The 13480-nt window shown below is 39.7% G+C and overlaps 1 protein-coding gene and 1 long non-coding RNA gene across 5 annotated transcripts in view; one reads left to right on the forward strand and one right to left on the reverse strand.

Moving 5' to 3' along the window:
* Nucleotides 1–668: 668 nt before the first annotated feature.
* Nucleotides 669–13480, forward strand: part of LOC106522437 (formin) — a 25225-nt gene continuing 12413 nt past the window's right edge. For 2 of the 4 annotated variants that reach the window (XM_014015439.1, XM_014015440.1), the window contains exons 1-7: nucleotides 669–759; nucleotides 1045–2169; nucleotides 4669–4862; nucleotides 8831–8933; nucleotides 10486–10547; nucleotides 11804–12396; nucleotides 12974–13115. In XM_014015439.1, coding sequence (XP_013870893.1) covers nucleotides 1197–2169; nucleotides 4669–4862; nucleotides 8831–8933; nucleotides 10486–10547; nucleotides 11804–12396; nucleotides 12974–13115 — 2067 coding nt within the window. In that variant the 5' untranslated portion in view covers nucleotides 669–759; nucleotides 1045–1196. Of the gene's footprint in view, nucleotides 760–1044; nucleotides 2170–4668; nucleotides 4863–7021; nucleotides 8633–8830; nucleotides 8934–10485; nucleotides 10548–11803; nucleotides 12397–12973; nucleotides 13116–13480 lie in introns of those variants that run through there. The other 2 variants (XM_014015441.1, XM_014015442.1) reach the window with 2 other exon arrangements.
* The window catches only part of LOC106522441 (uncharacterized), a 12829-nt gene continuing 4123 nt past the window's right edge, over nucleotides 4775–13480 (reverse strand). Inside the window, exons 4-5 of the long non-coding RNA XR_001310787.1 lie at nucleotides 5935–5969; nucleotides 4775–4856 (exon numbers count right to left, since the gene is read on the reverse strand). This is a non-coding gene — a long non-coding RNA (uncharacterized LOC106522441). The remainder of the gene's footprint in view (nucleotides 4857–5934; nucleotides 5970–13480) is intronic.

The following is a 13480-nucleotide window of genomic DNA, read 5'->3' on the forward strand; positions in this document are numbered from 1 at the left end:
AAAAAATTGATACAGAGCTTTAGAATATCGATACAGTATCGGGAAATGAAATATCGCGATATTTCAGTGTATCGATATTTTCTTACACCCCTATATTTCATAGGAGTGTAAATCACCAGATTAATGATGGCACCTGCACAATTTCTGTGTTGATAAACAGAAATTGCATCAAGACAGATTTTAATCATGTGATTCTATCCTGTAACTGTTTGTTAAAGTTATATTTGTTTTACTGTATATCTTAACGTACTGTTACCCATCCTCTCTCTCTAACTTCTCAGTGGAGTTGTTCCTTCAACCAAGTGAACTCTTCTCCTTCTAGTGTGGTCAGATTAGCTCTGTGTGCCAATGACCTAAAGTCAAAGGTTTAGCCCAGCAGATGTGATTTACACAAGAATAGTTCAGACTCAGGATTAACTCCCAACTGTGCACAATTTCTTAGTTTACTCAAATACTAATGAAATCACCTAACTGTAGGATTAGCCTTATAACTTGTGAAAATACATCCTGACAGGTTAACTCCACCTCCTGTGTATCCAGACGTCCACTGGAGTCCAGAAGATTAGACTAATTGGACCAAATCCCTGCCGTCTGCTGGTCTCTTTGCTTTTCTAGATACTGGTTTGAGGATTAGTGGCAGCTGACAAGCCAATGGGAAATGGTGAAGGTGCAGATGGGTCGGGGTTGTCTTTGGCTACCTGAGCGTCACTGCAGGTAAAGCAAACGCTGCCTCTTCGAGAGGAGATGCTACAGCTCAATGTGAGTACAGATTCTTTCATTCATAGATCTAAAATTTACTCTAAAAAGGAAGGAGGGCAAATTTTTATGAGTTTTGTGKTTTTTTTACTCTTTTAATTAATGAAAAATTAGCAAATTGCTTAAGAGAGATAAAACTTTTTCAGAACGTCTGAAGTTTGTCTTGCATCGAACATGTGATTAAATTTAATCATCAGTTAGGGCGAATCACCTGCAAACAGCATCATGGAGAGCACTTATTTAACTTTAAAGATAAAAACAAAAAGATCTGTGCCCCTCTTCCTGCAGGAGCCCCCTCTGAAGCAAATCTCTGCACCCAACAAAGACCAACCTCTAAGGAGGAGGGTTTGGTTAATCAGGCAGACAACTTCAGGCAGAAGGAAACCCTCAAAGCGTTAGCAGACTCCTGGTTCTCATCAGAGTGACGGGATTTTCTGAGGATGGGGAATCAACATGGGACAAAAGCGAAGCCCAACTGTTACAGGCAGAGCTGGGATGCTTCAACGGGATTTCCCAGGACCCTCGTCCCCCAGAGGAGGAGGAGGAAGAGGAAAATGACAGCAGGGAGTCAACAGAAGCCTCTGCATAACGAACGGATCGGACTCCACAGGACGAGTTCTTCCACCTTCAGTGAGAGCTGGACTTCATCACAGATATTGGAGCCAGTTTGTAGGATGAAGCTGATTGATGCAGCTCCTGTGAGATCGCTCAGCAAGAGAAAAAGTTCCTCTTTCAGAAAGGATTTCACCACATCGGACGACTCGGACAGTGACCTCTCTGAATACRATAATGAAATGATCGCCATCTTTAACGCTTTGAAACAAAAACAGGAAACTGCGGAGGTGAAGTCCCGTCAGGAGGCAGCTCAGAGAGTGATGACCAAGATCCAGGAGGTGGAAGGGATCCTACACCGAGTCAGCGTGGCCAGCTCAGAATGGACCAGAGCAGACAGCGACGAGAGCGATGAAGGAACTCTGCTGAGACCACCAGTCAAGTCTCAGACTGGTGAAGACAGGACAGTTGAGGAGCTTTATGWCGCTCTGATCCAGAGTCTGCACCAGGTTCTGAAGCTGGAGGCAGGAAAGGCTGAGACTGAGGACCACCTGAAGCCACCATCACCTCCACACCATATCACTCGTGCTGTTCCGTCGTCACACAGTCTGTCAGGGAGGGCAGAAGTCTCCCCGCCCACCCTGTCTGAATCCAGCAGCTTTGAAACTTTGTCCCCTATCCTGTCCTCTCCTCTGCCACCCTGGCCGTCCGTCAGGACCCGTCAGCAAAACGCAGGAAGGCCTGACGATAACAGCACTGGGAGCAACTCAGGAAACGACTCCTCGCTGATTGCTTCGGAGGACGGAGGCTGTAAAGGTGACACCAGAAGCACAGGAGGAGCAGAAAACCTGCTGTCTTCAGGTAAAAACATTAAAAACAGCAGGGTTTCCAGTGGGTCTTCTGCTTTTAATTTATTGCCTTATTGGCTGCAGTATTTGCATAAAAATTCTCATTCAACGGAATTTGACAGCATTTACATTGTTTGAAATCAGGTTTAAATGTAAGAGGTTTTAAAGGGATCCCCGATTAGTTGTAACATTAGATTTTATTTGATAAACATACATTTTAACTGTAAAATAAAAACTGTAAAAATACTGTAGGATGTTCAGTTTTTATAATTTTTAAATTAAAAGTTCAAAAATATATTTTAACATGGACGGGGCCATTTTATTTACACGCAAAGCATTCTGGGTAAATGATGACGTGGATAGGTCCTCGGTGCGAGGCTGCTAGCGAGCTATATCCACCCTGAAGGTTAATCTTGGACAATATCTGATGATCGACTCTTTTAAATGAAACCAGAGAGCGTTGACAGAGAGGAGAAGGTAGAAATGACTCAGCCTGGAACTGAAAATATGGATGGAGGACAACAGAGCTGCTTCATGGAAGAACAACCTCAGATTAGCCTGTTAGTCTTCGTGCTAGCACTGACGCTATATCGCCTTATATGTATTAGCTCGGTGCTAGCGCGACAAACAAGCTAAACTGTTGTCCTCCATCCATATTTTCAGTTCCAGGCTGAGTCATTTCTACCTTCTCCTCTCTGTCAACGCTCTCTGGTTTCATTTAAAAGAGTCGATCATCAGATATTGTCCAAGATTAACCTTCAGGGTGGATATAGCTCGCTAGCAGCCTCGCACCGAGGACCTATCCACGTCGTCATTTATCCAGAATGCTTTGTGTGTAAATAAAAATGGCTCCGTCCGTGTTAAAATATATTTTTAAACTTTTAGTTTAAAAATTACAAAAACTACACATCCTACAGTATTTTTACAGTCTTTATTTTACAGTTAAAATATATGTTTATTAAATAAAGTCTAATGTTACAACTAATCCTGAATCCCTTTAAAATGGTTAAAAACTTTACTTCAGTGATTCCCCCTGTAAAAATAAACAAAATTAGAGTGATTATAATTTGAGCATAATTTAAGGTATTTTGTGTGCCTGCATGCATATTAAATGTTAAAATGCAAATTAAATTTTATTTAAACAATATATTTATGCAATTCAGAGAACTGTGTATTTACTGCTCGCCACCAAAATATGAAAGGATGTATTGTTGTTTTTCTCCATGTCTGTGTTCTTGTGCTTGTTAGCAAAATATCTCCAAAGCAACTAGACCAGGAGAGCCTAAACATGTTCCCCCATTCTGCGGGTGTTTGTTTTCTTATCGTAAGATCTTAGTTTAAAACTTGGGCATTAAACGCAGCAGCCATTTGCAACACTTTATTGATCACTACATCTTTAATTTATTTAAAGTTACATGTTTTTTATCTAAGTGAATAAATTGTCTCCAGTTTAAATTCAGTCTGGATGTCTAATAAGACAAAAACTTCAGTAAAAGCAGTGTTGGATTAATAACATTTGACATCAGATGCTTTCATTTTTTACTATTTAATTAAAAGATTCACAGCGTGACTCAGTGAAGTTAGTAATTCATCTTGAAATGGATGAAAGACAGAACTAAAAAGCGATCAGAGGTAAAAACAATGTGACTTTGACTTTTAGCGGTTGAGTCGAGTGAAGATCAGAGGAAAATCAGACACACGCTGAGCTCAGACGTCAGATTTATGGATTTAAACCCTGTGTTTCCTACTGCAGCCTGATTGTTTGGACCCRTCCACCTGCAGGATGTGCAGCAGCCTGAAAATAATCGCCTCTTGCTGTTTGATATAATCACTCAGTCACGGAGAACCACACAGCCGCTGAAGTGGAAAACTGTGGGTCTGGGTTTGCTTGGACCTCAGATGTTACCACAGATATCAGAAAATGTGAAAGAGTTTGTGCCTTTGAGTGAAAGAGTTTTAGACTGTTAGCAAGCAGTGGAGAGCACAGCTAACCAAATGTTTGCTTCACTAACCACTAACCTGTAAACAATAATCTTAGCTCCGCTAATGCTAAACTGCTAAACAGTTAGAAAAATTAGTGGAAGCTAACGCTAACCGCTAAGACTCTTAGCAGGATTGAAAATCAGCTAATCCAAACCAGTTGTAGCTCTAACTTGTGATACTTCCAGTTTAACCCTTCCAGAATAAAAGCATTTCTTTGATCGAGCTTGTATTTTTTTAAATACCGTTTCAAGTTAATCAAACCACAAATATTCGCTTTGCTTCATTTCATACGTAGTCGAGTTTTGTATTTGTTATTTAAATCTTGTGAAGTTTTATTTTATTTGTGTTTTGACATTCTTAGTTTGAAGTTTAGCTGCTAAAGATGCTACATGCTAACACACGGTACCTGACACACCCAGCACTGCTTGTAAGACGGGGTAGTTTGTGTTTATTTCTGTACAGAACCTGTTGTTGTTTCCAGGAGTTGAAGTTTTATGACCGAGGTGGTTTTTGACCTTTTGTTCTCCAGACGATGCTCTGCAGAGGCAGGAGGAGACGGAGGAGACGTGGCAGCAGGAGGTGGAGGAGTCTCTGTCTCGCTGCAGGTCTCTGTTTCACCCGTCCCGACCGAAGCACGTCGACTTCCTGCGCATCACTCCTGAAGATGATGATGATGATGATGTCACAGACACACCTATGACCACACCACAACGCCAACTGAGGGTGAGAAGAGTAAATGACTTGGTGACTTTAAACAAAAAGTGTTGTTTTCTGTGTTTTTTACTGATCCATTAGTTAAAGCCAGTATTGCAGTAGAAGAGATTTGTTCAGTAGCTTATGTTCTGCCCACTCCTTTTGAGTGCATGAAAACTGTATATTTGTAATGTTTCTGTTACCTTCTGTTGTGTTCAGAATAATTTGTTCCTTACACCTTATTAAAACAAATACTGCAAAATTTCATCACTGCAAATTTCATTAATACGCTTCTTCAAGTTTAAAAATAGTAATATTGGTAACAAACTAAATTATTTTGTTAGAGTGTGGTCTTTAACACATTTCAGTTTAAGTCAGATGTTTACATACAGTAGTTTGGTTTAAGTGCTTAGTTTTCACTGCTGCGTAGGAACACAAATCTTTGCAAACAAAAGTCACCGTGGTCTCTGTTGTCTTTAAGTTCTGCTGAGAATCAGCTGAAAATGTGAGTGATTCCTTAGTTTCTTTTATTTTGCTCCAGACAACTTGTTATCGACAGCTAATGTTAGCGCTGAACGTCAGTCGAATGTAAATATATGGCAAGCCAGGAGTGACAAAATATAGAAACGTGTTTCAGATGCAGACACATGACGCCATAGGGAGGAATYGATCTCATGCCGTGAATTGATTTTCCTAAATTTAAATTAAATCGATCCAAGATCGATTAAATCGATTTTTTTTTTACCCAGCCCTATTACGTATTCTGTCTCTGTTGCTTCACAGAAAATACCATTTTAGGCTGATGAATAACTTGCAAATAAGAAAAGTGCTTAAACTAAAGTTGCAGAATACAGGAAAATACACTTTTTAATCCTGTTTATTTACAATCTGAGATTCTGTTGCCTTTTGTTAAACATACGTTTTAATCCCACTTTATAGGATTATCTGCATGATTAATTGTTACATAAAATCACAAATTAAAAGGCTAAAAGCTGGATCCGTGAATGAATGCAAAAGCACTCTATTCAAGTCTTAAAACCTGACTGAAAGTACACAAGCATGTAATAAAATACAATATTATCACTCGTGGTCTGTCACTGACCTGCTGCTTGTGATGAGAGTAAACACGGGTGGAACCTGAAAAATAAGAAAAACAAACAGAAACTTAAGAAGGTGGAAGTTTTTTTTATTGTTATGTAGAAACAGTTTAGAAAAGTTTCTTTTCTACTTAGTTTAATGWAACTGCAACTTTTGATTTTTAAATACAAACATTTAGCATGTTTTCACACAAAATATGCATAAACCTAATTATTTATATAATTTTAATCAAGCTTTACATTGATTACAATTTTTGAAAAGTGTGCCATTTATAATATTGTTTTGCTGTTGATTTATTTGTACATTTAGCAAACTGCAAACTATTTCTGCATTTTTCATGCTACTTTAGCCATTTTACTCTTTGCTGCTTTGTAGCTCCTGGCTAGCCTTTTGCTACTTTTAGCTCATCTTTTGCTACTTTTAGTTAGCCTTTTGCTACTTTTTGTTAGCCTTTTGCTACTTTTAGCTAGCTAATTTGCTCCAAATTATTTTAGAAAATCTTGTTTCTACGTTTAATCCAATTTTTTATTTGCTTTTATCTAAAGTTTTTCTGACATTTCGTCATTTTCTCTTATAACATAAACAGTTTGCATTATTTGTCATTAAGTTAAAGAGAAAAATAACAAAAGACTTAATTATGAGGTCAGTGTATTATGTTAATATGATTACGTGAAATTTGAAAAACAGATCCAACGTTTTAAAGACATTTTCAAGCAATAATCAGAATTGTCGTACTTTAACACTGCCATAAATCAAACTTTTCTGTTTGTTTTATTATTGATCTCGTGCACCRGCCTGAGTTTGAGCTGATTAAGGGGCGTTGTAATGTTTATGTGGAGGCACTGTAACATGAAGAACACCTGCAGTGAAGCTCAGAGAGCTAATTGGCAGAAGACTTACAGGACAAATGTTTAACCAGTGATCCCTGGAAGTCCTGKTTACGCTCTTGGGTGTGGTGTTCTTCCATCTGTTCTGGCTTTTTTTGTGAGACGCCCGGCTGTTGTCAGAGCTACCATCTGTTTCTGATTACCCTGAGACCATCTGCAGGACGACAAACCGTCAGAGCAGGTTGAGGAAGACGAAGCAGGACTCACAGAGGCTGAAGCTGGAACTTTAACTACACCGAGTCAACACATCCATCACCGCCACGGAGAGGTTCTGGGAAACTTCCCGTGATTTTGTGGATTTCTCTCCTGCAGCCGGCTCGTCAGAGTCACTGAGAGCTGGTTGCTTTTTATTTTTTTAATTCTATCTATTCGGAGAACAAAAAGGACAAATGTGTTTATTTTCAACAAAATGGAGTCGCTACAGGTTGGATTTTCAGGCATGATTCRGACTTTAACAGCTACAAAAATCCCTGCAGTTATTTCATTAGATGTGTTCATGCATGTCTTTTGAGTGCCTGAATAGTACCGCCTTGGTTTGTTTTATTTTTAGGTTTCTCCTATAATAATGTGAAGATTTGCCATGTTCCTCTTTTCTGTTTTTATGAGCACATTCGACTCAGCAAACAAAGCAGCCAAAGTTTTCCTGGAAGAGCTAAACTRAGACTTAATACTGACAGCGTTATTCTTAATTATATTGGTGATTTGAGACCTAAAAACACTTTAAAGTGTTCAATAAATTTCCTGACCAATGCTACAATGCCTCAGGAAAGTGAAAAACTTTTCACCCTGTTCAGAAACTTGCTTTCTGGGGAAGAAGAAGCAGAAAGAGATGCACCTTTGATGCCAGGAGGAGAGAAAAGTAGAGCTTTAAACATTGATAAAAAGAGCGTCAACATGAAAGAAGTTATCGACTGTGATGAAGAGGATTCATCACTGGACAAACATCATATTTCAACTGTTGACACCGAACTAAACGAGACAAACAGCCGTGAAACTGCAGAAGATGAGTCTGAAAAAGACATAMAAATAAAAACCAAACATCCTATAATAATCGTGAAAGTTACGGGACTCCAGGTTCAAGGACAGGAAGCAGAAATGGATGGAGACGAAGACGAGGTGAAATGCCTGAAAGATGAAGAAGAGAAGGAAAAAGATTTGTCTCCAGACTCCTGCCAAACTAATATTTTTTCAAATATCAGCTTGAGATCTGCAACCCACGTGTCTGATCTTTCACCTGGACCCACCCTCACCAGAGCCACGTTCTCCCCAGGCGAGAAACCAAACCAGCTTCCTGCTCTGTTCAGCGGTCTGAGGGGTCTCAAGAAGGGGGTCGGCGGGCCGGAGCAGGACTCCGTGGCTCAGAATAAAACATCTCCTCAGGATGTGAAAAAGTCCATTTTCACAGATAAACAGGATGACGTAAAGACTCAGGGGGGCTTCCTGGACCAGATCACCCAGCTTCTGAGTCGGGAAAAGAGGGCGGAGGAGAAACAAGGACCAGATGTGGGGTCTGAACCAAACCAGGGTGAAATCAATCCAACCAAGGCGAATGAAAATGAGAGAAATGAACCTAAATCAGACAAGGATTCAAAAGGTTCAGAGTGGGTCGAACCGACCAAACCCGTGTCCAGTGCAGAAGCAGCTTTTGATGCCTTCAAGGCCTTTTTCACCCCAAAACCTTTGAAGAAAGACTCGGGAGAAAAGGCCGACCTGGAGGCCACGAGGAAGAGGATGAGAAACGACAGGGATGTACTGAAGACGTTTTTTGAGAAAACTTCCAAAAACTCATCAGAGAAGGAGACGTCTGACGTCAGAGTAAGGAAGCATCACATTTTCAATAGTTTTCACAGAACTCTATTTGCTATATTTTATTCTGAGCTAAAAAGAACAAATAGAAACTAAACCCATCTCTGTCAGACACACAAAAATTCAAGGGATGAACACAAATCCAAAGCCATTTGGAGCTTTAAAAAAACACTCATAAGTTAAAAGTTTCTGTTGATTTCTCCTCAGACTGAGCCATCCACTCCAGGAGAGGAGAGGACGCCCGGACGTCTTCAAGCTGTCTGGCCGCCTCTCAAGGAGGAAAAGGTTGGGTTGAAGTATACTGAAGCAGGTACTGACTCGTGTACGAACAGAAATATTTGAGTTTTTTTGTTTTCCAGTGTTTGATCAAACAAGGAGCTCAACACAGTTATCAAACTCTATAACAGGGTGTAAGAAACTGATACACTGAAATATCACAATATTTTATTTCCTGAAACTGTATCGATTTGTAATTAAGGCTTAATGGATGGATGTTGCAGGAAGAAACATGAAATGCAAATGCAGTTCAGAGTTCTGACTGCATAAAACTGAATTAATTAGATTTTATGCATGTGATGCACGGTGTGCTCTTAAACTGTTTTTTCATAATTAAACTCTTTTGGAGCAAGAAATAGTGATATATCGCCTTGCTTACAGTATCATAATATATCGTGATRTATCATCATATGGTCACTATGGGTGCACTGATTGTAGTTTTCTGGCCAATCACCAATTTTTAAAAAGTCTGACCTGCCGATTATGATTTTGTCCGATATTGATTTTTTTTAAATAGCTGAAACTGTCGGGTTTTATAAGGTCACAATACACCTTCAATGTTCCAGTCTTATTTTATTGTAAAACATTGAAGAATACACTTGAAACAATACAAACTTGTTTTAACTGGACATCAGGCATTGGCTGATTTTCAGACATATGTGGAGGGAGATGAGAAGCCCATCCTTTTCCATCGATCTTATCTAAGTATCRACCGGTCTCTGAGCTCTCAAAAATAAAGAAATCTGTGCCGATAAATAAGTGCACCCCTAATCGTCACCCCTGCGCTGCGATATGTATCAGATCACCAAATTCTTGCCGATACACAGCTCTAATAAGACATAAAATAAGGGGGAGGGAGATATATGCATGCAGTTAGAGAGGACATGGAAGTAGTTGGAATGAAGACAGAGGACCTTTTTTTTATTCTGTTCCACATTTTCAGCATTATCATGTTTATTCTGCTGGTATCTCAGTGGCTCAGCTGATCATCAGGATTATAAAACCCTGTTCAAACAGGGATGAGCCTGAACACACCCACATCCTTTTAAACACAGTGATAGTAAATATGCTTTCTAATTGACCTGTCAGTACCTTTTCTCCTCCATTACCAGAGAAATGTTTGTTTGAACTGTTTGCAGCTGCAACCTGTGAGCCTGGGGTTTAGATTTGAAGCTTTGCTGCCATCTCCTGGGAACAATAATCAGTTCTTAGTGTTTGTATTCAAACAGATTCACTCAATGAGGCCTGAAGCTCAAACTGAAATTAAAWTTTTCCTCTTCTTGTTTACACTTCTACCCTCATCTATCTACAAACAACCCATCACTTTWAGCTTCTTCATTTTGGCATCTCCTGAGGTTCTACTGGTGTGGATGGTTGGATGGATTATTGCACCAAATATGATCTAATTCTAAATTATCTTAACATGATGCTTTTAAACAACAAGACATTATATAGAAAGAACATCAGTTAAATAAATTAGCACTGCATTCATACAAGCAGGATGTAAATTTGCTGCAAAAATGTTTTGTATTTATTTATTTATTTATTTTATATTTTTTATYKWTTTGGTCTTTGTTTCCTCTCAGAGCACCAGGCAGATCTCCTGCAGCTAAAGAGAGAATGCAAAGAAGAGCTGGAGAAGTTACAGGTCAGCATAAAGCTAGTTTTCTTCATGGGCTAAAGGAAAGTTTGTMAAAGTAACGTACATGTTTACGACAGCTTGTGGTCTTATAAACAACACTACTAACAAAAATACATTAATAATTTAATGGAAATGAAGAATTTTTTCTTTGAAGAAGATAATTTTGGTGATTAAGACAAAAAACAGTCTGACTATGAGCTAACTTTACAGAATAAAAGTCTCAGTAAAACAACACAAGACTAACCTGAGATTACTTTAGTTAGAAACTGGTTTTGTATGGATAATTTGAAATAAACTGAGTGTGGTCCATTCAGTCCCCTCTAAACCTCAGGTGGTTTTATCAATACGATAAACTGTTACGAAAAAGACAAAAAACATTTGGACTTTGTTTAGAGATTTGTGTCCATGACAGGATGGGTTGCAGTGCAGCTAACCCTAATGCAGCGCTAATGCTGACATTAAGCTAATGCTAACCAAGAGCTAAGCTAACCCTAACACAGTGCTAATGCTAACATTAAGCTAATTATAACCTAGAGCTAAGCTAATGCTAACCTAAAGCTAATAAGGAGCTAACCCTAATGCAGCGCTAATGCTAACATGGAGCTAATGTGAAGCTAAAGCTAATGTGGAGCTATAACTAACGCAGAGCTAGCATTAATGCTAAAATGGAGCTAATGCTTATGTAGAGCTAACAATAACGCAGAGCTAATCCTAACATGATGCTAAAGCGAAGCTAACCCCAACGAAGAGCTAATGCTGAGCTAACCCTAACGCGGAGCTAATGCTGAGCTAACCCTAATGCAGAGCTAATGCTGAGCTAACCCTAACGCAGAGTTAATGCTAATGTGGAGCTAACGCAGAACTAACACTAACTATAAACTTGCTTCTAAAACATAGCCATAATCCAGAGTACAAAGAAAGCCAGAAAATGCAAATCGATGTCACAATGTCAGTTAAAACAAACTTCCCTACAGCGAACGGTGGAAACAAATCTACTCAGCTGAGAATCCATGGTGCACTCAGCCAATCTGTCCCTTATGAACAGCAAAGTAAGAGCTGGAAGGAGGCATAATTTTAGAATATAGGGTAACTGATTTAGAGTCCAAAACATGCTAAAACAATTGTCACTATATTATTATTAGTATTATTGGATAAATGTCACAAATAATGCTAGAATTAATCATGATTAATTATATATCGTCCAACTTGACTGAGACTGTAACAAGTCTGAAATCTATGCTTGTATTTGATGTTACTTTCAGAAGAATTATGAGCTGCAGCTCTCCACCCTGAGGGAGGAGAACAGGAGCAGCGTCACTCATCTGGAGGTCGTTCTGGCTGAGCTGCAGGACCAACTCTGCCAGGTTTGGACTCAGAGAGAACAGAGAGACGCTGCCGTTTCCACAACAGGCGACGTTTTACACAAAACTTTCCACACCATTGGCGTCCAGACAGACAGAGACACTTTCGTCAAAAATACTGAGGAAGAAGAGGAGATCAGGAGAACTGATATGAAAGTTTCAAAGAAACTGGACCTGTTTTCCATCGGCCTCAGCCTGGCCGGTCAGAGGGACGACAGCTCGTCCTCTCCTTCATCACCTCTGACTTCAGTTCAGACGTTTCCAACAGCAGATTCAGAAGCTCCTTCTCAGATCACACCGACCAAAGGCAACACTCCTTCCCTTCCTCCTCCTCCTCCTCCACCCCCACCTCCTCCATGTAATGCTGCTCCCCCTCCACCTCCTCCACCAGGTGGAGCTCTCATTCTTGATAAACCCCCAAGGAAACCAGCGGTGGAGCCTTCCCGCCCCATGAAGCCTCTTTACTGGACCAGAATCCAGATCCAGGATGAAAAGTAGGTTTACACAAGATCACAAATTAAACACTAAGATATGCAATCAATCTACATTTATTTATACAGCAACAATTACCTGAGTATCCCCTCCATACCTATTATTTTTGTGTCGATGTCCTACATTCATCCATAGCTGTGTCCTTGTTGTATTATACATTTAGTGTCTTATTTTTTTTATTTACAATGTTATTTGATTGTGCTATTTTAGCTGATTACTTGATTATTGCTGTAACTGGGACGGAGAGTAACGCAATTTCAATTCTCTGTATGTTTTGCACAAATGAAGCATTGATAATAAAACTAMTTGAACTTGAATTACAACAACCAAACAGTGATCAAAGTGAGCCTCAGTACAAAAGTTAAAAAGAACATTTAGAGCATCAACTATTAAAAATCAAATAGTGCCACCAGGTTAAAGCCTGCCTACAGTACATACTTCATTAAGTCTGCCTTTAACAACACATTTAATAAGACCAGTTTAATAACATCTCATTACAACAACCTGATGTTTCAACACACTGTTACGATGCTATTTCAGAGGTACTTGAGACCATTTAGTTCTATGTTTCTCCCTCAGCAACAAGTCACTTTGGAACATCTTGGACGAACCAAAAATAATCAATGCCAACGAGTTTGAGGATCTCTTTGCTAAAAGTGCAGCGAAGGCTAAAAGAAAGCCTCTCTCTGAGGCTTATGAGAAGAAAGCCAAAACCAAAAAGGTAAGAACCTTAATGTCAGTGTCACGTTTAAGACAAGTACCTGTACACCTGTATTATTTAGGATTGAAAGGAAGAAGCAGGTATAGATGATGGATGGATGGATGGATGGATGGATGGATGGATGGATGGATGGACGGACGGATGGATGGATGGATGGATCTGGATGGATGGATGGATGGATGGATGGACGGACGGATGGATGGATGGATGGATGGATGGATGGATGGATGGAAGGATGTATGGACGGACGGATGAACAGAAGGATGGACGGATGGATGGACGGACGGACGAACGGACGGACGGATGAACGGACTGACAGATGGATGGATGGACAGATGAACAGACGGATGAACAGAAGGATGGAC

Source organism: Austrofundulus limnaeus, unplaced genomic scaffold (genome assembly GCF_001266775.1).
Source record: "Austrofundulus limnaeus strain Quisiro unplaced genomic scaffold, Austrofundulus_limnaeus-1.0 Scaffold129, whole genome shotgun sequence".
Taxonomy (NCBI): Eukaryota; Metazoa; Chordata; class Actinopteri; order Cyprinodontiformes; family Rivulidae; genus Austrofundulus; species Austrofundulus limnaeus.